This window comes from Mytilus trossulus, chromosome 7, assembly GCF_036588685.1.
Source record: "Mytilus trossulus isolate FHL-02 chromosome 7, PNRI_Mtr1.1.1.hap1, whole genome shotgun sequence".
In the NCBI taxonomy this organism is placed as follows: domain Eukaryota; kingdom Metazoa; phylum Mollusca; class Bivalvia; order Mytilida; family Mytilidae; genus Mytilus; species Mytilus trossulus.
This window is the reverse complement of record NC_086379.1, coordinates 2,043,432-2,068,674: the sequence shown is the minus strand read 5'-3', so window position 1 is coordinate 2,068,674 and position 25,243 is coordinate 2,043,432. Positions and strand designations below refer to the sequence as shown.

At 31.9% G+C, this 25,243-nt stretch overlaps 1 protein-coding gene across 1 annotated transcript; it reads left to right on the top strand.

Annotated features, from left to right (window-relative positions):
- Positions 1–4,621: 4,621 nt before the first annotated feature.
- Positions 4,622–23,389, top strand: LOC134724481 (UNC93-like protein MFSD11). Its single transcript, XM_063587516.1, has 14 exons — positions 4,622–4,741; positions 7,761–7,825; positions 9,130–9,237; positions 9,914–9,993; positions 12,000–12,096; positions 12,928–13,161; positions 14,228–14,265; positions 15,130–15,195; positions 16,191–16,316; positions 17,574–17,742; positions 18,235–18,298; positions 19,002–19,073; positions 20,377–20,536; positions 21,132–23,389. The coding sequence occupies exons 1-13, from the start codon at positions 4,643–4,645 to the stop codon at positions 20,533–20,535; spliced, it is 1,377 nt and encodes a 458-aa protein (XP_063443586.1). The 5' UTR covers positions 4,622–4,642; the 3' UTR covers position 20,536; positions 21,132–23,389.
- Positions 23,390–25,243: the final 1,854 nt, after the last annotated feature.

Sequence of the window (25,243 nt, the reverse complement as noted above, 5' to 3'; positions counted from 1 at the left end):
CTTGACAAATCGGTACAATGGTAAAATGTCTGCAATATCACTTGACAAACCGATACAATGGTAAAACGTCTGCAATATCACTTGACAAACCGGTATAATGGTAAAATGTCTGTAATATCACTTGACCTATCAATACAATGGTAAAATGTCGGCAATACCACTTGACAAACCGGTCCAATGGTAAAATGTCTGGAAGATCACTTGACAAATCGGTACAATGGTAAAATGTCTGCAATATCACTTGACAAACCGAGACAATGGTAAAATGTCGGCAATTCTACTTGACAAACCTGTACAATGGTAAAGTGTCTGCAATATCACTTGACAAACCAGTACAATGGTAAAGTGTCTGCAATATCACTTGACAAACCTGCACAATGGTAAAGTGTCTGCAATATCACTTGACAAACCGGTACAATGGTAAAATGTCTGCAATATCACTTGAAAAGCCGGAACAATGGTAAAATGTCTGCAATACCACTTAACAAACCAGTACCATGGTAAAACGTCTGCAATATCACTTGACAAACCTGTACAACGGTAAATCGTCTAGAATATCGCTTGACAAACCAGTTCAATGGTAAAACGTCTGGAATATCACTTGACAAAACAGTACAATGATAAAATGTCTATACAATATCACTTGACAAACCTGTACCATGGTAAAACGTTTGCAATATCACTTGACAAACCAGTACAATGGTAAAGTGTCTGCAATATCACTTGACAAACCTGTCCAATGGTAAAGTGTCTGCAATATCACTTGACAAACCGGTACAATGGTAAAGTGTCTGCAATATCACTTGACAAACCGGAACAACGGTAAAACGTCTGGAATATCACTTGACAAACCTGTGCAATGGTCAAATATCTGCAAGATCACTTGACAACCGGGACAATGGTCAAATGTCTGCAATGTCACTTGACGAACCGGTACAATGGTAAAATGTCTGCAATATCACTTGACGAACCGGTACAATGGTAAAATGTCTGCAATATCACTTGACAAACCAGTACAATGGTAAAATGTCTGCAATATCACTTGACAAACCAGTACAATGGTAAAATTTCTGCAATATCACTTGACAAATCGGTACAATGGTAAAATGTCTGCAATTCACTTGACAACCGGGACAATGGTCATATGTCTGCAATGTCACTTGACGAACCGGTACAATGGTAAAATGTCTACAATATCACTTGACGAACCGGTACAATGGTAAACTGTCTGTAATATCACTTTACGAACAGGTTTTAGTTTAAAATATTTGCAATATCACTTGACAAATCGGTAAAATGGTAATTGGCAGTAAGATTAACCAATAAAACAATACAATGATTGAAAATTAAACCAACAAAATAGCACAAGTGTTTAATGACTTCAAAATAAGCCCACAACTGGTACAATGGTGTCATGATATAGCAAGAAAAATCAACTTTCAATGGTTATATGACAGCAAATTCAGCCAACAAATCGGAACAAGGAGAACTGTGAAATCAACCAACACACCTTTATAATAGCGAAAATGACGACAAGATCAACTAATAATTCAATGCAATGGTCAAATGACTAAAAACGGAACTAACAAACCGGTAAAAGGTTAAAATGACGGAATACTCAACTAACAAACCGTTGCAGTGGTAAAGACTTTGTGACAGCAAGACCATACCAACAAACTGGTATAATGGTAAAACGACTGCAAATCAACTACAACACCGGTACTATGATAAATGACAACAAGATCATGTTTATACTTGATCCTACATGAAGATTTGTTTATCCTTTTTGTGACAAAATGATCATCTATACAACATCAACAAAAAGATAATTGTGGTCATGAATTTTTACCTCGTCTTTAATATTGGAGAGTGTACATTTTTCGTTGAATTTGCACAAAGACCTAGGTGAGCAAAACAGGCTCTTTTAACATGTTATAGACTCTTTTTAAAGCTAGAAATTTAAGTCTTCCTATCTGCTAAAATTGTTAGTACCACTGGCACAGCTTCGTGTGTCAACTAAAAATAATCCCATTTCATGGATATGTGATCACGTTAAGTCGATATTTCAGTTCCTATAGTAAGTATATTAGATGTCAACCACATTTCGTGAATGGAAATTGAAAGATTGTAATTAGTACATTTCCGTTTTTTATAATAATGTTCATCCGAACTTGACCTCTTTATCATGGTTCTGTCATTGAACAAAAATAACTTTTCGTGAAGAGTTTTTCAGACACTACTAGCAACATATAAATATACTTTGTGAATGGATTGATTGTAATCACAGTTTATTTGTTCTCTCACAGTGTTCATCTAACCTCGACATCATATTCGTGTTTCGTAGGTCAAAGTATAGTTTGAGTTTCCATATATAGGTCTATTTCTAATACTATCCGCAATTAGGTCAATTGAATTATGATAAATTGATTGGTATGTGTACATGGTTCAGAAGTCGAGGAATTCCCTGTAATGTGCTGCTATGCTTGCGTCGAGATTAAACTTTAATGTTTTCTTGCCTGAATACTAATAGAATACGTTGAAAAACGGGGTTATCATTTTCATGTTAAATAGGTCAAACTGTATAGTTTTAGTTTTATATATATATATAGATTCTTCTCTAAGATACTATCATCAATTCTGTACATTATATCATGATATATTGGTTGTAATGTGTACATGGTTCATAAGTCCAGAAATCTCTTGTTCTATGCAGGCTTGTGTCTATATATATTAACTTGAATTTTGTTTGAATAGTATAACATAGAATACATTGAAAAACGGGGTATATATCTTAAATTGAAACTCGGTTATCTAAACCTTGCTAAATCAGGGACGGTTAAGGTTTAATTGTTTTATTTGTATAAATACTTTTCACTATCAACACAAAATAAACAAATAATTATCAATTTTTAAGTTGTTATATTTTCTTATTTAATATATTATTAATATATATTGTTGCACGAATGGTTATGTAACTATTTTTGTCGATGATTTGTGGATTTGTAGATATAAAATAATTTATGGACCTAGACAAATTGACAGTGCAAAAAACATATGGTTTGCTACAATTATTCCAAAAAAACAGCTGGTGTGCTCAATACTGTTGTCACAAATTCTCTTTGTTAAGAAATTGAAAAGACGAGTCACTGACTTTTATGAAGATCCCGAAGACGTGTCTTTACATAAATTACATATATATTACTATAATAGTATCAATCTAGAAGAAGAGAGCGGAATATGAAAAGATAAAAAGATAGAGAATCATGATAATATACAAGAAAATATTACTATAAAACAATGTTAACTTATACACTATATAGGGGGCATTTCTTTCAAACCAAACATTTGTAAACGTTGTGTGCCGTTTGATATCGTATGCTAAACGCTACAACAGTAGAAACAACTACAGCGTTTTATTAGTGTTTAACTTAACTGACCCTGTTTGAACTTTCAATAATGCAAACACATATTGTTAGTAAACATACTTATTACAAAAGCTAAAACAAATACAGCGTTTAACATGTCTGAAGTTAGAAACAAATGAAGCGTTTGTACTAACAGACGCTGATTGACAAACGGTAGACGCATTTGTACCGAGTGCATAGTTTGTCAAATATTAGGTAAACTTTACAAATGTATGTTAGAAAGAAATGATCAGAAGTTGTTCGCGCTTAGCCGTTTGTATCGTTTGTGTTAGAAAGAAATGCACTCATATATAGTAATTGAAAATCGTAATTAATTTGTCCAAGTTTTTTTTCCAGTACAATCACTTTTGTGGCACAATATAATTAGGTATTAAATGTAGTCGATTCGAATCCAGCCAGCAAATCTGATTGAAATGATTGCAAGCAAAGCGGGGACACATGACAGATCTGTATTTTAAACATCATTATACCAGTTTCAAAATTCAGAAACGCAAAACATATATCTCTGTGTCACCAGTTTAATTCCTTAGTATAGCCAGTTTGGTTAATTTCGTCGACCTCATTGAATCCGCATTAAATTAATCAGACATACTAGAACGAATCCAATTGCACGAGTTTGTTACATTTCTATATCTATATTTATGGGTTTTTTTTGGGTCATATGACCGTTGGAAGTCTTCGCTGGTCTTCTCGATGGATTGTTGACGTCTAAATTGAAATACACACGAATTCACCATCGGCAGTCTTCGGAGGTCAATGGTTCAGTTGAAGTTGGCGTCCAAATTAAAGTACACACGAAATGCTGATACATCACGAACATATTATCGAAGCTATAAGCATTGTAAAGGGTTTATCTGTAACTTTGGTAATTTAGAAAAACGCGTTTGCTATTAAAATCAATTATAAGAATCTGAATTCAATCGCTGAACATCGATTTGGTCGCTATAATGCCCATCTAGTTGTTTTTTTTCTCCATACAACGATATTGTCAATTTTAAATTTAGAATAATCAATTGCTGACTTTCATAACTGAGAGTAAATGGTTAAGGAATGTTTTCAATATGTTTGAACCTCACTTTATAAAAAAAAAAAACGAGACAAATATAGTTTGTACTACCTGGTCCACGTTTTATAGACGCCATTTCATTGATTTATGTCAGACCGGGTTTTACAGTTTCCATTTGTCAAGATCATGTGACATCAATATTTTGAACAAGATGGCGGCAGAGTTTGATATTCGTCTGTACAACATTGTTATGCTAGGAATAGCATTTATGTTACTTTTCACAGCTTTTCAAACTAGTTCAATGGCTGAAGTAAGAATATTATATTTTGGAGAATTCATAAACATCGTAAAATAACGTTTTATAGACGCCATTTCATTGATTTATGTCAGACCGGGTTTTACACAAAACAGTATATTTGCGTTATGGATTTTCCGACTGCAGATTAACCATATAGAAGTAGAAGAGAAATAACAAACAGACACACGAAATACTAGAATAAAACAGTGACAAACCGTGAATACACATCTCAGTAATATGACATCTGTGAAAATTATACGTATGTTTGATTTTGTCAGTCACAAGCCTGAAGGTATCATGAACTTTTGATAGCAAAGGTGTAGGACTTTTTTTTGTAGATCTGTACATCAATAATTTACTGTGAATAATGTGGGGAGGGTCTCTGAGGGTTGGAAATACCCCTTTTTATGGTCAATGCTTTAAATGGGTACATGTACATATGGTTGAAACCCCGTCTAAAATTGGTTGGAGACGACCCTGATTAATTTTTAAAAAATTTAGTTTTGCACCTGAGAAAGATACACCACAAAATTAAACAGACTGGCCTGTATGTGCAACTGGAAAAGTGGATCCTTCGGCTAAAATCAGAGGCTCAAAATTAACTCTGAGTACAGATAAACCTGTGCATCTGGAAGTGTTTTAAGGAATAGCTTGATAAATTTAATTCAAATACAATTTGTACGACTTAGAAAATTCATAACTCAACTTGATTTTGCAGTGCACTTTTTTTCGTCCCTGCAGAAGATGATAAAATTAACAAACAGTTGAGTTTCACTTGATATGGTCCACTCAGGTACACAGTTTAAATCACCAATTATTATCAGGTATCTATTGTTCATGTCAATCAATACAGCTCACTTCAATTATTACCTGTGGGGAAGTTCTCAAACCTCTTTCCCAACTTAGTTTATTTTGGCACGTTCTGGAGGAAGGAGAAAAAGTGCACTGCAAAATCCTATTAAGTTTTTATTTTTCTAAACCATAAAACATATTTGAAATTAATTTATCTAGGGCATGCATAGCTGCAACCATAACTCCAGAGCTCCAGATAAGCTGTGTATTTGCGTGATCACACAATACAAATAATAGAAAACCCAATGCAATTGTACATTGAAGGGTTCAACAACCCATTTATTCAACGGAAAACCCAATTATATGCCAAAACCATAAGTTATCAACCCTTTTAATTGGCTACCGTTTGTGCTATTTACCCTTATCTATTTACAGTCGTCGTGTAAACTATTTTTATAATATTTATAATTGGAAATGTCCAGTCGTTCTAAAAATAGATCAAGAAGCTGAAATGGGTCCTTGTTTCTGTTTCAGTTTTCCATTGCTCAATAGGTACACATGTTTTTGTAAACATTTCGATCTTCTCGGTGTTTATCCAATTAGCGTCTGTCATGTAGTCATATTTTTTTCGCATTGCCTGTGATTTTTCATAACATACATTGAATTAAAACGAAAGTGAATGTCCAGTTAAAATATTGAATAGAAGCATGTTTTCGGCTTCTTTTGGAAAACTGAGGGAAAGTTATAATGATAACAAGACTCAGCCAGTGTTTTTAGGAAGCATCCATCGTGTGTGCGTACCATTACGAGAACATTGCTTTTAAACACGGGGTTTCATCAAAAACGAATTCAGTTGGAAAAAGTGAAAGGCCAAATCAAATACGAAATGATAAAGCATCAGAGACCAAAAGTTCTAATAAAAGGCAACTAAACCCAGATTTATGTAAATTGAATAAAAGAAAATCATTCAAGTATTATTAGAGTTTATATACTATTTTTTATTCATTTTACGGTTAATTAATGAATACACACACCTTGCAGACAGCCACTGATCAGGCACTAGTCTCAGAATTTATTATATAAAGGTATAAGACGAGTGCCTGTGAATACACATCCTTTTGTGTGAGAAAATAAAAAACTGACAAAAGGTTTGAAACGGGATACAAATTAAACCTACAATTGCTCCTCAGTGAATAAACCAAATAAAACAGATAGCAAATAACCATATAAACCATAACCCTAAACCAAATAAAAGAGCTAAACAAAGACAGAAACATATTAATTTAAGATGGAAAAAACTGAGGTTGATATTGCCTAAATATTCGATATTGTGTCGATGAAAAAAAACAATACATTAAGGAGCTTGGTGGTGAAAAAACCAATTTGATATTAACATGAGGGGTGAATTGGAATTGATAATGCAATTAAAAAACTTTATCACCCAATTTTATAAGAAAATGGTGGGTAAAAACCCCAATTTATGAATTCTTATCTGGAGCTCTGAAACTCTTATGGTCCTTTTTCATTTTTTTTGATTGTCCGCAAATAGTAAAAAAACAACATAAGGACCTAAGAGCTACGGTTCCACAGCTAGGGCATGCTATGTCTTGAAAAGGTAAAACAAACATGGTTGTATCCTTAAAACTTTACATAGTTTTATTAATTGTTCAAATTTGTGTCTTTTGATCTTTGATACACAGTACATAGCTATATAAGTTACATAGTAAGTGGAACAATAAAGTTAAATATTGAAGTTGGCCGTTACCATGGTTATAATTACATTCCTAGAGAAAATGGTTTACATGTATGTGAACGTTGTACATGTAAAATGTGTGTTATTGAAGATGAATACCATTTTGTTCTTGGTTGTCCAGCTTATACATGTAGATCTATACAAACACAATTTTTACCAAAGTACTATTATCATCGGCCTAATAATATCAAACTATTTTAAATTTACTACAAGTTTCTAGTAAGTCTCTTCAATCAAATTATGTAAGTATGTAAAAGCTGCATGGAATATAAGTTCTTATATAGTCTCATAAATTTATATATGTTATTGTATTATACTATTGTTCTCTGCTGTCTATTCATGTTTTAAATTATATAATATAGTTCGTTAATATTGCCATAGCATGTCTATGCTTTTGCAATAAAGATACATTCCTTCATTCAGTCTCATTGGGAATTACACAAAATCTATCAATTATTTTAATATTATTTTTGATTCTTTTTGCAGCAAAGTGTTATATCCAGTGCCAAAGCTGATTCAAAAGGGTCTTTTAATGGAGATGGATACACTAGGTATGATCAACTATATATATGGCTAAGAACACATGAACATGCAAGTGTAGTGTCACTCCCAAGTTTGTATTACCATTTGTTTACCAAGATACTAAAGAAAGGAGAAAGAGTCAGTACCAGAGGGGCATTCAAACTCATAAGTCATTTAATAAATAAGCTGACAATGCCATGGCTAAAAAAGAAGAAGACAAATAGACAAACAATCTTTAAGACTAATTTGAATTATCTGTGAGATAAAATTTTCTGTTGTCGAAAGATTTTTTTTGTAATTGAAAAGACAATAAGTATTGTGGCGCATTTAAATAAATTAGACAGACTAATATATAATGATGAATAAAGTGGAAAAGAGAAATGGCTTGAGATTTTTGTTTTATGTTGTTGACTTACTCACTTACTCACTCACTCACTTTGCTGTATACAAATGTACCTATAACTCATAATTAAACCATAATGAAATTTATCCTGATTTAGAGTAATTTCTCGCAATTTGATTGGCTGATATTGTCCTAATAAATTTCAGTACAATTTTTTATTACGTCAATAGGAATACCTCCCTTATTTATTACGTCAATTGGGATTATCTCCCTTCTACCATTGACCTAATAATTTTTTTTTTAAATGAGTTGCTTCATAGTCCTAATATTTTAATTTTTCACAGTTTTAGATTAAATATCTAAATTATATTTGGTTGATGTTGTTCGCCTCACCCCATAAGAATTTTATTGACCCAATAAATTCTCGTATTAGGACAATTACACACTGTGTAACTAATAGTGTCTCTACAAACAAAATGCCCATATCTGCATTGATATGATTCACAAAAAAACAGTAAAGCTGAACAATAGTCATACTAGATTTGTAATACATGACGGTCTTGATTGGGTGTCCTTCATTTCTCTTTTCTTTTAAATAAAATGGCAATTTTTTCCTTTTTATTCAAGCACCTCATTATCCTTATTCTTTATTTTTTTGGCCCACTTTTTACTATTCTTTATACTTTTTGATGATTATACACATGATACACTACTCTGTAAACCCATAACCACCCTCATACTCATAAAGTACCAAAACTTAGCTACATAGCGCAGTCCTCTGCAGCCATTACAAAACAAAAGTAAAAGTCAAAAGAAATTTTCATTAATATTTACTACGATTAAAAAGAAACAAAAAAATTACGCTTATATGACATATAAAAAAAAAAGATTTTAAAACCTTGTATGCAGTAAAAAAGAGAAAGAACAGTCTTAGATGCACAGTTTCGGGATAGAGGCAGGCTCATAGAAAATATTTCTTGTTTATTTCAGTTTATGTATAATTTACGTTGTGTTCTCCCTGGGGAATTGGATAGCCCCACCTGTTGTTGATGCTATAGGGCCAAAGATAACAATGTTAATAGGAGCTGTTATGTATTGGTAAGTATCATATGTATTTTTAACATTGTATTTAGCAACTATTTCCTGCATGATCAGTATTTTTTCTTCTGGTGAAGAAACCTCCCCTAGAAAGGGAGGAAAAAGTAAAATAAAAAAAAATTAAAAAACTTAAAGGAAAATTCATTATTGTAAGTCCTTTAACAAATGGAAAAACCAAAAGCTCAAATACATCAATTGAGTCATATTCCTGTTTTGGTACAGACATTTCCTTAGTTGAAAATGATAGATAAAACCTGGTTTTACAGCCAGCTTAAACCTTCACTTATATCAAATTGTATGACATTTACATAAAATACCATTTTATTGACAACAATGTGTGAAGAAACCTGCTCATATCTGTTGCCATCTGTGAAACAGATATTTCAACTGGGCAATTAGCCAAAATGTTTAAGTTTATTACATGGTAGGACCAAGAACAAGGAATGGAATTGAGACAACTTTGGATTGCATGTGAGAAGGAAATAGTTTTTGTACCTAACTACTTTAAATCAGTTAAATTGTGCAGAAAAAAATTATTAACATATATATATAGAATAGAAAAATTCTGTCAAAAAAATCTAATTTTGTATTAATCACAATTTATGTATGATTTTATCATGTTGATTTCCAGATATTCATGTAGATGTAAAACTAAATATGTTTTATCATTTTCCAGTCTTTTCATATTGCAATTTTTGAAACCAATGACATGGGCCCTGTATCTAGGATCTGTTCTTGTTGGATTTGGTGCAGCAAGTAAGTGGTCATATAAACATAGTATTAGACACGGTATCACCAAACTATGTGTGTGTTCAACTCAGTTATTTTATTGTTGTTGTTACTTTTGTTTATGTCACAAGTATAATGTTACTTATATGACAAATAAAGATAAAGTCATAAAGTTATCGCATCAAATTTTGTAGAAAGTACTTAGTTAAGGTGGCACCAAACACCCTGACATAAAATTAATTTGGCTTGTTTAAGTTTTATAAAATTTTGAAAAACTTTGACAAAATATTTACTTTGACCCTTTGACAAAAATATAAAATTTCAATGAACTTGATCCACGCACTTTCTCTGAATTTTTTTATTGGATATATCATGTATATATAGCAGTTTGACAAACACTGATTTTGATCTTTCAGAAGCTTAATATTTCCTTAACAATACTATGTGATTAAAATATTTAACTGATTTTACAGAGTTATCTCCCTGTATTGTTAGTTACAACCTTAAATTGAATTGAAAATAGATGTTGTTTTGACATGTTCTGCATTATAAGCATGGTTAACAAGCATCAAATTTTCACTAAATACTAAAATTGTGTCAGTCCTATGCCAAATTTTGGTGATAAAATCCCGAGGACTGACACTTTTCCCGAACACTGTATTAAAATTGATTTCAAGCTATACTTGAAATGTGTATGACTAACAAGTATGTTTATGCCCCATTTATGGGCATTATGTTTTCTGGTCTGTGGGTCCTTGCATCAGTTCGTCCATCTGTTCGTTCGTCCCGCTTTAGTTTAAAGTTTTTGGTCAAGGTAATTTTTGATGAAGTTGAAGTCCAATCAACTTGAAACAACAACAACAACAACAACAACAACAATACTTTATTTTAAGAGGGTTACACAGTTAGCTATATATATAACTAATCTTCCCTGAGGCTTAGTTAACATGTTCCCTATGATATGATCTTTCTAATTTTAATGCCAAATAAGATATTTTACCCCATTTTCACGGTCCACTGAACATAGAAAATGAAAGTGTAGATAGTGTACTTAGGACACATTCTTGTTACTCCTAATTTTGTTTGGACAAAAGAGCTGCAGATCTTTTACAAACTTCTCATAAATGGTAACTTTATTAGGGTCTATAGGTTTAAATACAGTACTTATAAAAAAGAAGATGTGGTATGATTGCCAATGAGACAACTATCCACAATAGACCAAAATGACACAAACATTAACAACTATAGGTCACTGTACGGCCTTCAACAATGAGCAAAGCCCATACCGCATAGTCAGCTATAAAAGGCCCCGATAACACAATGTAAAACAATTCATACGAGAAACCAAACATGGCATGAATATTCCATATGAGGTGCTGACCAAATGTTGTTACTTTGTAGCCGATCCAAGATGGCTGCCATCGGGGGACTTAGTTTAACATAGGACCCTATGTGAAATACATACAAATGTCTACTTTCAGAGAACCACAGAATTGAATGAAACCAAACATAGCATGAATGCTCCTTATGAAATGCTGACCAAGTGTTGTTTCTTTGTAGTTGATCTATCATCCAAGATGGCCACCAGTGGGGGACTTTTTTTAACACAGTACCCTATGGGAAATAAATACAAATGTCTTCTTTTAGAGAACCACTCAATGCTCCTTATGCAATGCTGACTACGTGTTGTTACTTTCTAACCCTTCCATTATTCAAGATGGCTGCTGGCGTGGGACTTAGTTTAACATGGGACCCTATATATATGGAAAATACATTTAAATGTCTTCTTTAAGAGAACTTCTGAACAAAATGAAACCCAACATAACAATGTTAAACCAAATTTGGCCTACAACATCATTAAAAGTATCTGTTACAATTTTTTACATTTTTAATATTATTTCAAAATCCCAAGTAGAATCAGGTAAGCCTCTAGTTTCATTTCTCATACTTTAAATGTTGTCAAGCTAGTGTAAACTAAGCACAACCACATTTGTAATATTGTATTAAATGGTTAAACCTATTGTATTTTACAGTTCTTTGGACAGCACAGGGTAATTTCCTGACAATTAATTCTGACTCCGACACTGTGGCTAGAAACAGTGGAATATTTTGGGCACTTTTACAATGCAGGTATGAATTATTAACTTTTTATGCCCCACCTAGGAAAGCAGAGGGGCATTATGTTTTCTGGTCTGTGCGTCTGTTCGTTCGTCTGTCTGTTCGTTCATCCGTCTGTCTGTTGGTTCGTCTGTCTGTCTGTCCCGCTTCAGGTTAAAGTTTTTGGTCAAGGTAGTTTTTGATGAAGTTGAAGTCCAATAACCTTCAAACTTAGTACACATGTTCCCTATGATATGATCTTTCTAATTTTAATGCCAAATTTGAGTTTTTATCCCACTGTCATGGTCCACTGAACATAGAAAATGATAGTGCGAGTGGGGCATTCATGTACTGGGGACACATTCTTGTTATCTCTATTCTTTATATTTGAGCCCCTATTATTTTCTATTCATTCTGTTTATACTGATCTTTTATTTGTGTTGTCTATCATGATGCTCATTTTCTACATTTGACCACAATTCACTTTCTGTAAACCACATTTAAGCTAATGAATTTTATAAAATGTTATCTCAATGGAGAAGTTCAGGACCCACATTGAAAGGTGTCAACCTACAAAAGTCATTTGTGTCATCACTAATCAGTAATAACATGAATAAATAGATATAGGAAGATGTGGTGTGAGTGCCAATGAGACAACTCTCCATCCAAATAACAATTTAAAAAGTAAACTATTATAGGTTAAAGTACGGCCTTCAACACGGAGCCTTGGCTCACACCGAACAACAAGCTATAAAGGGCCCCAAAATTACTTGTGTAAAACCATTCAAACGGGAAAACCAACGGTCTAAGGTACATATATATATGTTTGTATGCTTTTATACTATTTCTTCAAATTTTTTTCAGTTTATTATTTGGAAACATATACAGTTATTTTGTGCTGAAAGGAAGTGCCAACATCACATCAGGGGAGAGAACTAAGTTATATACAGCTTTAAGTGGAGCTGCAGTGGCTGGAACCTTGTGTTTCTTGTTTTTACGGAACAAAAGGACTTCAGATGTGAATGATCTAGTCAATCTTCCTAAATCTGCAGAATCCTCAGAACCCAGTTTAAATACAGAATCCAGTTTAAATATAGAGTATGTTATACTGTGGATTCATTTATTTTCTTGGGTACTAATTTTTCGTGGATTGAAGAAAACTTGCTTAATTGTTGATATTTGTTTTCGTTGTTTTTTCAAATATCTACAAACAAAGCCTATAGAAAATTTGAATTCATTGAACATTTGAAATCATAGAACATTTGAATTCGGGGTTCACATGTACCCACGAAATACACAAAAATTGGTATCCAAGGAATAATAATGAATCCACAGTATAAAAATATGTAATATAAAGATAAGCTTACATGTTAAAATTGCCTATCCACCAGAGACTAATTATAAAAAAGAAGATGTGGTATGATTGCCAATGAGACAACTAACCACAAAAGACCAAAATGACACAATCATTAACACTATAGGTCACTGTACAGCCTTCAACAATGAGCAAAGCCCATACCACATAGTCAGCTATAAAAGGCCCCAATAAGACAATGTAAAACAATACAAACAAGAAAACTTACAGCCTTATTTATGTAAAAAAATGAAAAAGGCTTAACTCATCAGATAGACAAAAAATACAAGTGGACATGGCCGGGTACTTATACATCCCGACACAAAAAGACACAATAAACAGATCTGAGAGTACTCACAGTTATCTGACAGCTAGTTCAAAGCCATTAACAACTAATAAAAAAATCATGCCTCTAAAACTAAACTTAAATTTAAGCAGAGATATGACATTGTATGGTCTTCAACAATGACCAAAACCCATACTATATATATATTAAGCCGTAAAACACCCTGACATAAAAAAAATTATAATCATTCAAATGAAAAAAACAAATGGCCCTATTGATTTACCAGAGCTATCTTAGACTAGTACAATGGTAGATAATTTGTTTATTCTTTCTGACAATTTTAAATTTACAACTGATTAAAAGTTTGAAATATATTGTAACTCAATTTTTTTCTAAGGTGTTTAAATTGACAGTGCAGAACTAAATGAAATTAGTATCAGAATAAATTTTGATTGTCAACATAAAGTAACGAATGTTGATATATTTTTTTTTAAAATTCAGTTAGATTTAACTTTTCTTTTTAGTAAGACTAACAAAAAAGATAGCCCACTGCAGTCAATAGGTAAGTTTTTGTAACAATAGGTAAAATTAAAAAAAATCTTAATGTAGTTAAGGTGGTACCTAACACTACAGGGAGAAAACTCTGTAAGATTAGCTAAACATTTTAATTACATTGTGTTCTTAAGGGAATATTAAGCTTCTCAATGATTAAAATTGGTGTTTGTCAAACTACTATATAACCAGTGTAATTTTTCTGACAAAACGGTTGGTTCAAAATTTTTGAAGTTTTTATATTTTTGTTAAAGGGTTAAAGTAAATACATTGCCAACATTTTATGAAAATTAAACGAGTTAAATTAATTTTAGTGAAAGTGTTGGGTACCACCTTAAATATGGTGAACTTTACAATTTGATAACAACATTTTGAATCATTTTCCAAAAGTATATGTTTTGTGTACATGCATTTAGGCAGAGATCAAGTATACATTTACATAATAAACATGAATAAGATGATTTCTTATAATTTTGATTGTTTTAAACTTTTGAAACTTAACCTTTTCATCCCAAACAGTGCCTTTAGGCATTGCCTGACGTTAGCCCAACTTGTAAAATCGAACAAAAGAGACTGTGGATATAAGAAGAATGTATAAAATCTCAGAAACCTCAAAACATTTGCCTGAACTTAGCTGTGAATACACCTCGAATATAAAAAAAGTGTTGAACAATGAACATGATACAAATTTTCACAACATAACTGAAAGGATATTTATGTTTTTCAGACATCCAAAATGGCTGACATGGCATGTACTGTGAAATAAAGTTTGACTTATGACTCAATGTTGTATAGTACAGTCCCTGAATGCCTATTTTAAGGTTAAATATTGATTGAAAATAAATTTTATTGATTTTTGTCTTTTCTCTTTCAGTCAGATCATTTCACTTATTAAAGACCAGAGAAATGTTATTGCTAAGTGTAGCAATATTTTACACAGGTTAGTATAAAGAGGCGGTGTAGATATTTTTAATTTTAAACTGGACAGACATTAAAACTGCACCTTTTTATTGAGAAAATTGTATGTCTATCTAACATTTGACACGGAAATTGGGTAAAACATGAAGGCTAGACAGAAAAATACATCCAAAATTTTCTATTGTTCACTGTTACAGTGCAACCTACCTAATCAGATGCCTGAGTAATCCAACATCCTGCTTTAACGGACACATTTTCTTGGTCACAAAATATGCATATCCTTGAAAAAAAACATGAGTATTAAACACCCTGCTTAATCCAACATTTCTTTCTGGTTTCCCAGTGTGTCGGGTTACACACTCAGTCAAGTTACACTGTAATAACGTTCATATGCATTAATAACTTTCAGATGTATTAATAAATTTCATAATTTTATTGGTATACATATTAAAATTTCTTAGTTATTGATACATTTCATAGATATTAATAAACTTCCATTTGTTTTGGGTATGCTGCAAGAAAATACTTTGATGTCTTGTTAGGGTTATTCTATTAAAATGTATGTGGAAGGGTAGGAAGGGACTTTCAAAATATCCATACAACCAAGAACAATTCTTTAGATAATTTTGTATCATCATGGTTATAAACGCATACAGAAAAAATACCCATGAACCACCATTCAATAATTAAACTTCCCTTCTGACCCTTCCACATATAATTTAAAGGAATATTTTGGGTGATTTTGTCAATAATACACTGTGTGTCTATTCTGTTTAAAGTTATATTTGTATGCATTTTTGTAATTATTTCAAGATTATACTGGAATTAAGTTTTCAAAACAGACACAAGCTGAAAAAAAGGATATTAAAAAGAAACTTAAACTTTTCTAAAAAGATACTGTTTGAAGTATTGACTTTTAAATTTTAAAAGTTTAAACCAGTATAATTATGTAAATGGGACGTAATGCACTTTATGGAAAGAGTGAAGGGAAAGTTAACATTGTTTATCTTATTTTAGGAATAGAACTGACATTTTTTAGTGGTGTATATGGAACATGTATATCAAATAATGCACATTTTGGAAATGAAGCAAAAGGCCTGCTGGGAATTTCTGGCATGTTTATTGGTGCTGGGGAAATTCTGGGTTAGTATACATCTGTATTGTTCAATCAAATTTAAAACCCCACTACCCATATTAATGCCCCCGATACGGCAGAGAGGGCTTTGAGTTTTACACTTGTCCATCTGTCCGTCCATACATCTGTACATCCAAAAGTTTCCGTTCTCTAACTTTAGTTTGCCTTAACCAAATTTTATGAAACTTATTCACAATGCTTATTACCACAATACAAAATCAAGTTTGAATTGTTGTAGTGTCACTTTAACTGTTTTAAAGTTATGCTTCTTTCAAAAAAGGGTGACTGGGGTATAGAAATATGGTCACTTGGTCTTCTCCCGACCGGCAGTAAAACGCTTGCCGAAGAGGGGCGTCCGTTTGGCTGTGCGGGATGTATCAAGTTCGCAGTCACGTCTGGTCAGAAGGGGGACGTTAAATCCGATGCCTCGTGTAAAGAGAATGCCACGTTCTTTGCACTTTAAGAACCCTTGGAACAACTCTTTGAGGGGTCCGTAGGTGGCCTGTTGCAAGGCAAAATTTCTGTCCCTATCCAATATACTCTCCTATTCCGGTGGCAGTCCAAATTTCTCTGACCATCATCCCAGATGGCCTCTATTTTATCAACCTACATATTGTATTTATTGTGAACTTGTTCTCGTCCTGAATATGCATGAAATATTTGCCACTGGAGGTTAAGCAACCAACAATCAATCAATCTTTCAAATGGAAACATTGTTGAATTTTTGTGTCCTTTCTCTACTTTTTAAAACAAGTTGACTCCTATTTCACCCTCCTTTCCACCTTAAAAAAAGAAAGAGAAAAGAGAAAGAATACAATTCCACCAAGCATCAAACTTTTTTATTCTTGAAAAGTCATAATACAAATAATGATGTAAAACAATATTATACAAAACAGAAACATTACAATGTTGTTACATATGGCTCAAAGAGATTTAATAAGAAACTGAACACAAGATGCATTTGTAAACATTTGTGTCAGAATACTGATGTAAATATGGCTACTGAAATCTATACCTTGGTCTCATGGTACATACTTTGACCAATAATGGATTACTGATACAAACTGTGACTTTTATTGAAAGTTGTCTCATCGGCACTCATACCACATCTTCTTGTATCTTAATACCAAATTTCATTGATTTTCATGGGTACAGAAATAAGAGAAACCATAGAAATTTGTCATCTTATATCTATAAATTAAATATTTTACCAATATGGAAGGGGAGATAATCAGAAAAATTCAATTTAAAATATTTTTCTTCAGGTGGAGGTATATTTGGTTTATTTGGAAAGAGGACAAACAGACATGGTAGAGATCCAATAGTGGTATTAGGATATGTTCTACATATGGCTGCCTTTTTTCTGATATTTATAAACCTTCCAAGTGAATCGCCATTAAAGTTATCAAACGAAGCTACATATTTAGTATCAAAGTAAGTTTATGATTAAAAGGCCATGAAATGACAAATGTAGAACAGTTCAAGCTAAAAAAAATAAAAGACTGGTTTTTATGTAAAAAACAAGATGGAAAACAAATATGATAAACAATAACAATTTGACAACTTTTGAATTACAGGCTCCTGATTTCGGACAGGCATGTACAGAATGTTGCTGAATTAAACATCCTCAATTCTTCATTGAGAACACTTTATAATCATGTTTGAAATACCTTCAAACAGTTTAAGCTATTATAGTGAATGAATAATTTCTGACTTGGAAAATTTTAAAAGAATAATTGAAGATTCTTTAAATTCATTTAAACTTATCAATACATAGCAATTTCACATACATTTGTCGTCATCCATTCTTTTTTTAAGTGATTTCATTTGCTCAATCAGTCTGCATCTCATTTACATAACATGTAAAAATAAATCAAATGGCAAAATTTATTTTTAATTCATTTTATAATGTTCAATTTATTTCAGTAAATATATTGCCATTTTGTGTTCGTTTCTACTGGGTTTTGGAGACAGTAGTTTTAATACTCAGGTAAGAAACACAATATTTCATACTGTAATCACATTGAAAGGAAAATATATATTTGTTAATGACAGTTTTTTTTTATTGTTCATGTTAAATAATAGATTTGTGAGTTTGATATATTGAATAGACTGCTGTATATTAAAGGCTATAGCAGGAATTTTCCCCTCTTTACATCTTTTGATTACTTGAGTCACCAGGTCTCATCTGAGTATCTCCACATGTCCTTTCATTGATAACAAAGATAAATTTTCTCTATTTTTGGCTTTTTTATTTTTAAATATGTTTTAAGATTTCCTTAAGATGATTTGCTATCATTTCCTGTTCAGAATCTGAGCACTTTTCTAATTTTAGATATTTTCTTTACTAATGAATAAGTATGCAGAAGACAGTTCACCACCTTTTGCATTATTTTATTTTATTCAAGTAAGTTATCAGTTTTTACACATAAAAGCTGAGTCTCACTTAAGGACCGTTTCAAAATATTTTTTTCAGCCCTTTCCAGACCTACTTTAATGAAAGATAAACAAAAGAAAATATGGATACAATGTAAATAGTTTGAAACAGTTTTAATATCAAACAAATACTTAATGCAACCATATTGATTTGATTATATGGTGTTTTGAGATGGTCCTTACGTTTAATTCCACAATGCACTGTAATGACAAAACCAATCAATTGCATTTATCACTTTTTTACATTTCCTTTTTAGCTTTATTCCATACTTGGCTTCATGTTTCCAGAAGACAGCTCTCCTGCTTTTGCCTTATTTAAATTTGTACAAGTAAGTTTTTCAACTTGCAATATTGGTAATGGGGGTATCTTCATGATGAATAACAGTAAAGATTCTTACCACAAGATATTGACTATAATATCTGGAGTTTGACAATAAAATGTACGCTTTATTAAGACGATTAAAACATCGACTGCTTTTGACGAATTACGTTAAAATAATTTTTTGATAAAAAAAATCACAATAAGGATATTTTGATGAATCAGAGTAAACTTTTAAAATTAATTTGACGCTAACAGTAGACGAAAATGACTGTTTGAAGCCTGACCTTAAAGGGCATTACTACCCTCATATTTATAATGCTAATATAGAAATTATTTAAATTTTCAAGACAACTCATATACACAGATAAATACTAGATTAAATATAACAGTTTCTGGATAAAATGGAAACAGATATATATATATATATATATGACATATATCTGATATCAGAATGTGAGTTCTTATATATTATTGCAATACTCACCAAGTTGCATTATTCGCAATAATAAAGATCTTGCAATAGTTTCTGAATTTACAATACACTCTAAAATATGAAAGGTATTTTAACGTAAAATCTTCTTTAATTTTAATAGAGATAAGCATGAAAAATTTCCAACACAAATTTGCGTACATCCTGGCATTTTGTGGTGAAACTTTCTGGGGTTTTACCTCAAACTGTATATGAATTTAAAATACCCCTAACTTATATTATCGGAAAATTTATAAAATCCAGAAAATTGATTGATTCACCTAAAAATTGAATTTGTACCATTATGATTATCTATTGCAAAACCTGAAAATTTGTTATAGTTTCAACTCTGTTATAGAGATAAACAAAAAAAATCTACTTAACTGATTGGTCAATCTTCATCTGTGAAGTAAACATGAAACTATATATAGGAAACAAGTATTCATTAACATTAGATGTATACGATGGCGAATTGTAAATCATAAGGCTATATCAACAGGATCCTGCTTTTTTTTTTGTAAAACAACAAAAAACCGACATATGTTATCTGTGTTAAACATGCTGAAACTATTCAAAAGTTTACTTTTATGATGTAGTTATATAGAATCCATGACAATAATCTGGAATGCGGTTACATGTACTAAAATTTCATGAATTCTAGAAAACTAGCTTTTTCATGAGTATACAATTTCTTGATTTTGCTTCAAAGTCCAAAATATAGAAAAATTGTAATTGGTTTCAAATTTGTGGTTCACCTGTACCTAAGAAAAAAACCAGAAATTAGTATCTAACAACTAATGATGTTACCCTCAGTAAATAAATGAATTATTTATTCTTTCAGTCCATAGCAGCAGCTGCTGGCTTTTTCTACAGTGACTACCTCATACTACAGTGGCAGTTGTTAATACTAGTCGTCTTAGGAACTGTAGGGACTTATTGTTTCTGTCTAGTTGAGTGGGGTAGCAACAAGGCAGTCAGAGAAGGATACCAGACTATTTGAGGTAAGGTAAAGGAGATAGGCAGGGACACAGTGTCTCTCCCTTGTTGAATGCAGTAGCATTATATGACTTTTGATTTGATGAACTTTCCTGTAAATTTCCTGCCGAAATGCTTATGTTATTATGTGACAGTGATAGCTGATTGTTCAATGACATTGTTTACGATAATCTTCTGGTCAATCAATATAACTCATTAGTAAACACAGGATTGGTTTATAGTCTTGAGAAGAGATGCAAACGATACCAGAGGGACATTCAAGTCATAAGTTGAAAATATGCTGACAGTAACATGGCTAAAAAAGAAAAAAACAAACAGAAACCAAAGACTGAGCAACAAATAATCTCAGGTTGTGTTGATCATGTAAATACAAACCTGAAGATTTTATTAAGAAACCATTATAGGACATAAAAGAGAAAACAACAAAAATAAATAAGTCCATATACCCAGTGAAGGTACTTAGGTTAACACATTATCGAGGTTAATTTAGAATTTAGCTTGCTTTTCCCCGTTCTGGACTCTTCTTGTAGTTGAGATTTCATCTTGTCTTTCCTGTGTCCCATATGTATGATTATTAAATATTTCTCGTCTTTTTTTCAGAATAATAAGTTGTAAAGCCATGGCAACTATACTTACCTTTTGCCTTAATTGACTGTGATATTTATGTTGTTAGGCTGTGGATGTATATTGGAGGAGATGTGTATTAAATGTGTTTGTGCAATAAAGACATAGGTGCAATATGTACAATAGAAACATTTATATATATAGTTGACCTTGATAAACTGTAGATTCAGAAATTATTGTGAGGTTTTTATTATGGCAAAATATGCAACTGAGACGAAATCGCAAATATTTAAATTTGCATTTTGAAATATTTTAATATGAATTAAACAGGATTTTCCTCAAAATCATGAAAAAATGACAAAATGGGGATAATAAGTGCACACAATAATTTCTGAATATACAGTATTGCTTCAATTATTTTTTTAATTATAAACTTGTACAAAGGTTGTAAATATTGTGAATTTACCATAATGAAAATGAAATTTTAGCCAAAATGGATGTTATCATGGTTTAACAAATATTATATGTTTATGTTTTGATTAAGATTGTTGTCAGTTAAAAAAAATTTATAGTTCTGAATAATTTTTATTCTCCATTCCTTGTAACTAGGTTGTTAAAAAGATGAATTTCTTTAATTTAATGGCTCAGGGTCGTCATTAAGGATTTTTGAAGGTGAGTCCAGGGGAATCTGTTATATTTGGCCACCAGTGAGAAGAAGAGGTTTTATTGTTATCTTATTTATTAATTCAGTTTCCATGACTTAATCGAGCAAGAAAATGACATCAAATACAGATAACTTCTGCTATAAAATTATGACAGGTTTGCTCAGTTGAGGCAACATTTTTCAATCTTGATGCAGCAGCCCTCCTGTAACTGGGGCAAGTGGTGTAATAGCACAACATTTTTAAAAACAGATTATAAAAATCAGTTGAAACGTTTCCATTTTCATGAACCCTTTTAGTTGCTTGAACCAATTCCAAATACAAGTCTTCAGAACTTATAATTTTATAGATAATTATGATTAAAAATAATATATAACTCCTTCATGCTGTAATTTGTAACAGTAACATAGATTATGTGTTTTCATCAGAAGACAAATAAAGGTCCTTGTGTTTACTTTTTGAAAAAAAAACTAATCATTTGATGAATAAGATTTTACAGGAAAAATATGTCTCTTATTTTATATGAAGTTCATATAAAATAAGAGACATATTTTATAGTTCAGAACTATATTTGGATGGAGAGCTGTCTCATTGGCACTCACACCACATCTTCCTATATCTATATATTGTCAAATTATATATTTGGATGATCATTTATTTTGTGTAAGTATTGATTATTTTGAAAGTCATTATATTCATCCGGGACCAATCTTATGAAGTTTCAATTTTTTAAAAGGCTAGAATTTTCTTTATGTTTTCGATTAATATGTGCTTGAATTCTAACTCATTTGGATTCTTTATTATTCATTTGATACCACTTTTTGTAGATTGTGTGGTTTTAGGAGGAGCCCAAATTGTAATTTCGATGAATAACAAATTTTCTATTGGTTTATATAAAAAAGAAGATGTGGTATGATTGCCAATGAGACAACTATCAACAAAAGACCAAAATAACACAGACATTAACAACTGTAGGTCACTGTACGGCCTTCAACAATGACAAAGCCCATACCACATAGTCAGCTATAAAAGGCCCCTGTATGTTGACTTTGGCAAATCCAGGAAATTAAAAATAATTGAAATTGCAACTTTCCCCAATCCAAAATGGGTATCCTTGAAGTACACTTTATTAGACCATCAAAGTAAGTTTATGATGTAAGGCACTTGTAAAAAATAATATCAATGTAAAATATAGGGCTAATCAAGGAAGAAAATGTAACTTTTTTCAGTATCTTTATGTATGCAGGATAAAAAAAAATCAAACTTCAACTTGTATTAGCAATCTATTCGACTATTAAACTCTTTTGTTTTATGTTTATCCTTAATATGTTATCTTATTTCATCAGAGCTCTTGTAATCTTGTTTACTCCTGGTGGTCCTTGAAGAGATTTCTGGTCCTCACTTTTATTTCTATTGCAAAACACCAAAACTGTATGTCCTTCCAAAATCTGCTGGTCAAACCTAGGACCACTACTTTTCAAGAACTCTGATTAGATTTGACCATACCTGTATGGAAATCTTATTTTTACATGCAACTGAGATGAGAAATCAGCAAAATATTGTGGATTGATTTTGTCATATAAAATATTATGCTAAGTAGTAAACATTCCTATAACCTTTCTAATAAAATGTTTGAAAAATAAAGCTATTATTTTATTTTATTTGAGTTTGCTGAAGAAGGTTAATCACTATTGTGATTTGAAATATCCATAAAATTATACTATTTTTGGACGATATTCAGTCAAACTAATTGAATCATTCTCATCGAGCCTGCAATTCATTGCTACAGAAACCAACCATAACAATTTTACATCCCATCACTTGACCTCTACATTTAAGTTCAGTCTGTGACTGAAGTTTTTTTTTATCATCAATTACCTTTGTCCAACCTGATAAAGATAAAAAATAAACCAACCATGACTTAAAAAGAAAAAGACAAACAGAAAAACTATAGTACACAAGAAACAACACAGAAAACTGTATTAAGCTATAGAAACCCCATCAAAAACTTAGAGTGATCTCAGGTGCTATGGAAGGATAAGCAGATCCTTTTCCACATGTGACACCCGTTTTAGGATTTAGATAGATGCCTTGTCTATCTGTCCTTCAGAAATCTTTGTATCAATTCAACTTCATACGAATACAACACACAAGCTTGCAAGATATCTTATGTTAATTAATTAAGGTGTAGTGTCCAATATACGGATAGAAGAATTTAATTGCCCCTTTATAGATTAATGCAAAAAAAGAGAAGAACAGATAAGAAATTTTCAAAAATCTCATGAATGTTGTAGCTGTATAATATTTATTCCTAGGTTAGCTATAAATATCATGTAGCACAGTTGTTTACAAATGTTCAAATACCATCAATATATTTGGAAGACAACTAGGGTTACAAACAAGAACTTGGGGAATAGACCACTTTCAAGTACATCTGTTACTGGAGAAAAACCTCTTCAATTATGCGCGCCTTTATGACGTCATATATACTAGATAGAGGGGATCGTATGTATCCCTGCACTATTAACGTTCATCAAGCGTCTTAGTGATCGTCAGTGTACAGGATAGACTAGAAGTATGTTTGTTTTGTAAGTACTTAATTACATTTCCCTACTGACAGCAATTCTGTTAGTTAATTGTGAGAATTTCATTTATCACATATTTCGTTCAATAGTTTATAGTTTTCCATCCACACACTCAAAAATGGAATGGAAGTGACAATGCCTCTAAACGCATGAATGGTGTTCTCTAAAACCAGAGTTTTTTACTCGTAAGTTGTCTATTGCATGAACTCCAACTAAGATGCTATCTTCAAATCAATAACAATAAACACTGTGTCATTTGATGCGACTGTCATACAAGTGAGAGAGATTTAGCTAGCTATAAAACAAGGTTGAATCCACCCTTTTCTGCATAAGAAAATACCGGTACCAAGTCAGGAATATGACAACTTTATCCGTTCGTTTGATGTGTTTGAGTTTTTGACTTGCCTTTGACCTCTTGGCGTCCGTCGTCGTCGTCGTCGTCGTTAAATTTTTACATTTTGAACTTCTTCTAGGGAATCATTGAATGGAATGAAACAAAACATGGCATTAATGTTCCTTATGAGGTGCTGACCAAGTGTAGTTCCTTTGTAGCCGATCCATCATCCAAGATGGCCGCCAACGGGGGACTTAGTTTAACATAGGACCCTATGGGAAATGCATACAAATGACTTCTTTTAGAGAACCACTGAACGGAATGAAACCAAACATGTCATGAATGTTTCTTATGAGGTGCTGACCAAGTGTTGTTACTTTGTAGCCAATCCATCATCCAAGATGACTGCCAGTGGGGTGACTTAGTTTAACATAGAACCCTATGGGAAATGCATACACAAGTCTTCTCCTAGAGAACCACTGAATTGAATGAAATCAAACATAGCCTGAATGTTCCTTTCCTTATGAGGTTGTGTTGTTACTTTTAGCCAAATTCTATATTTGTTTA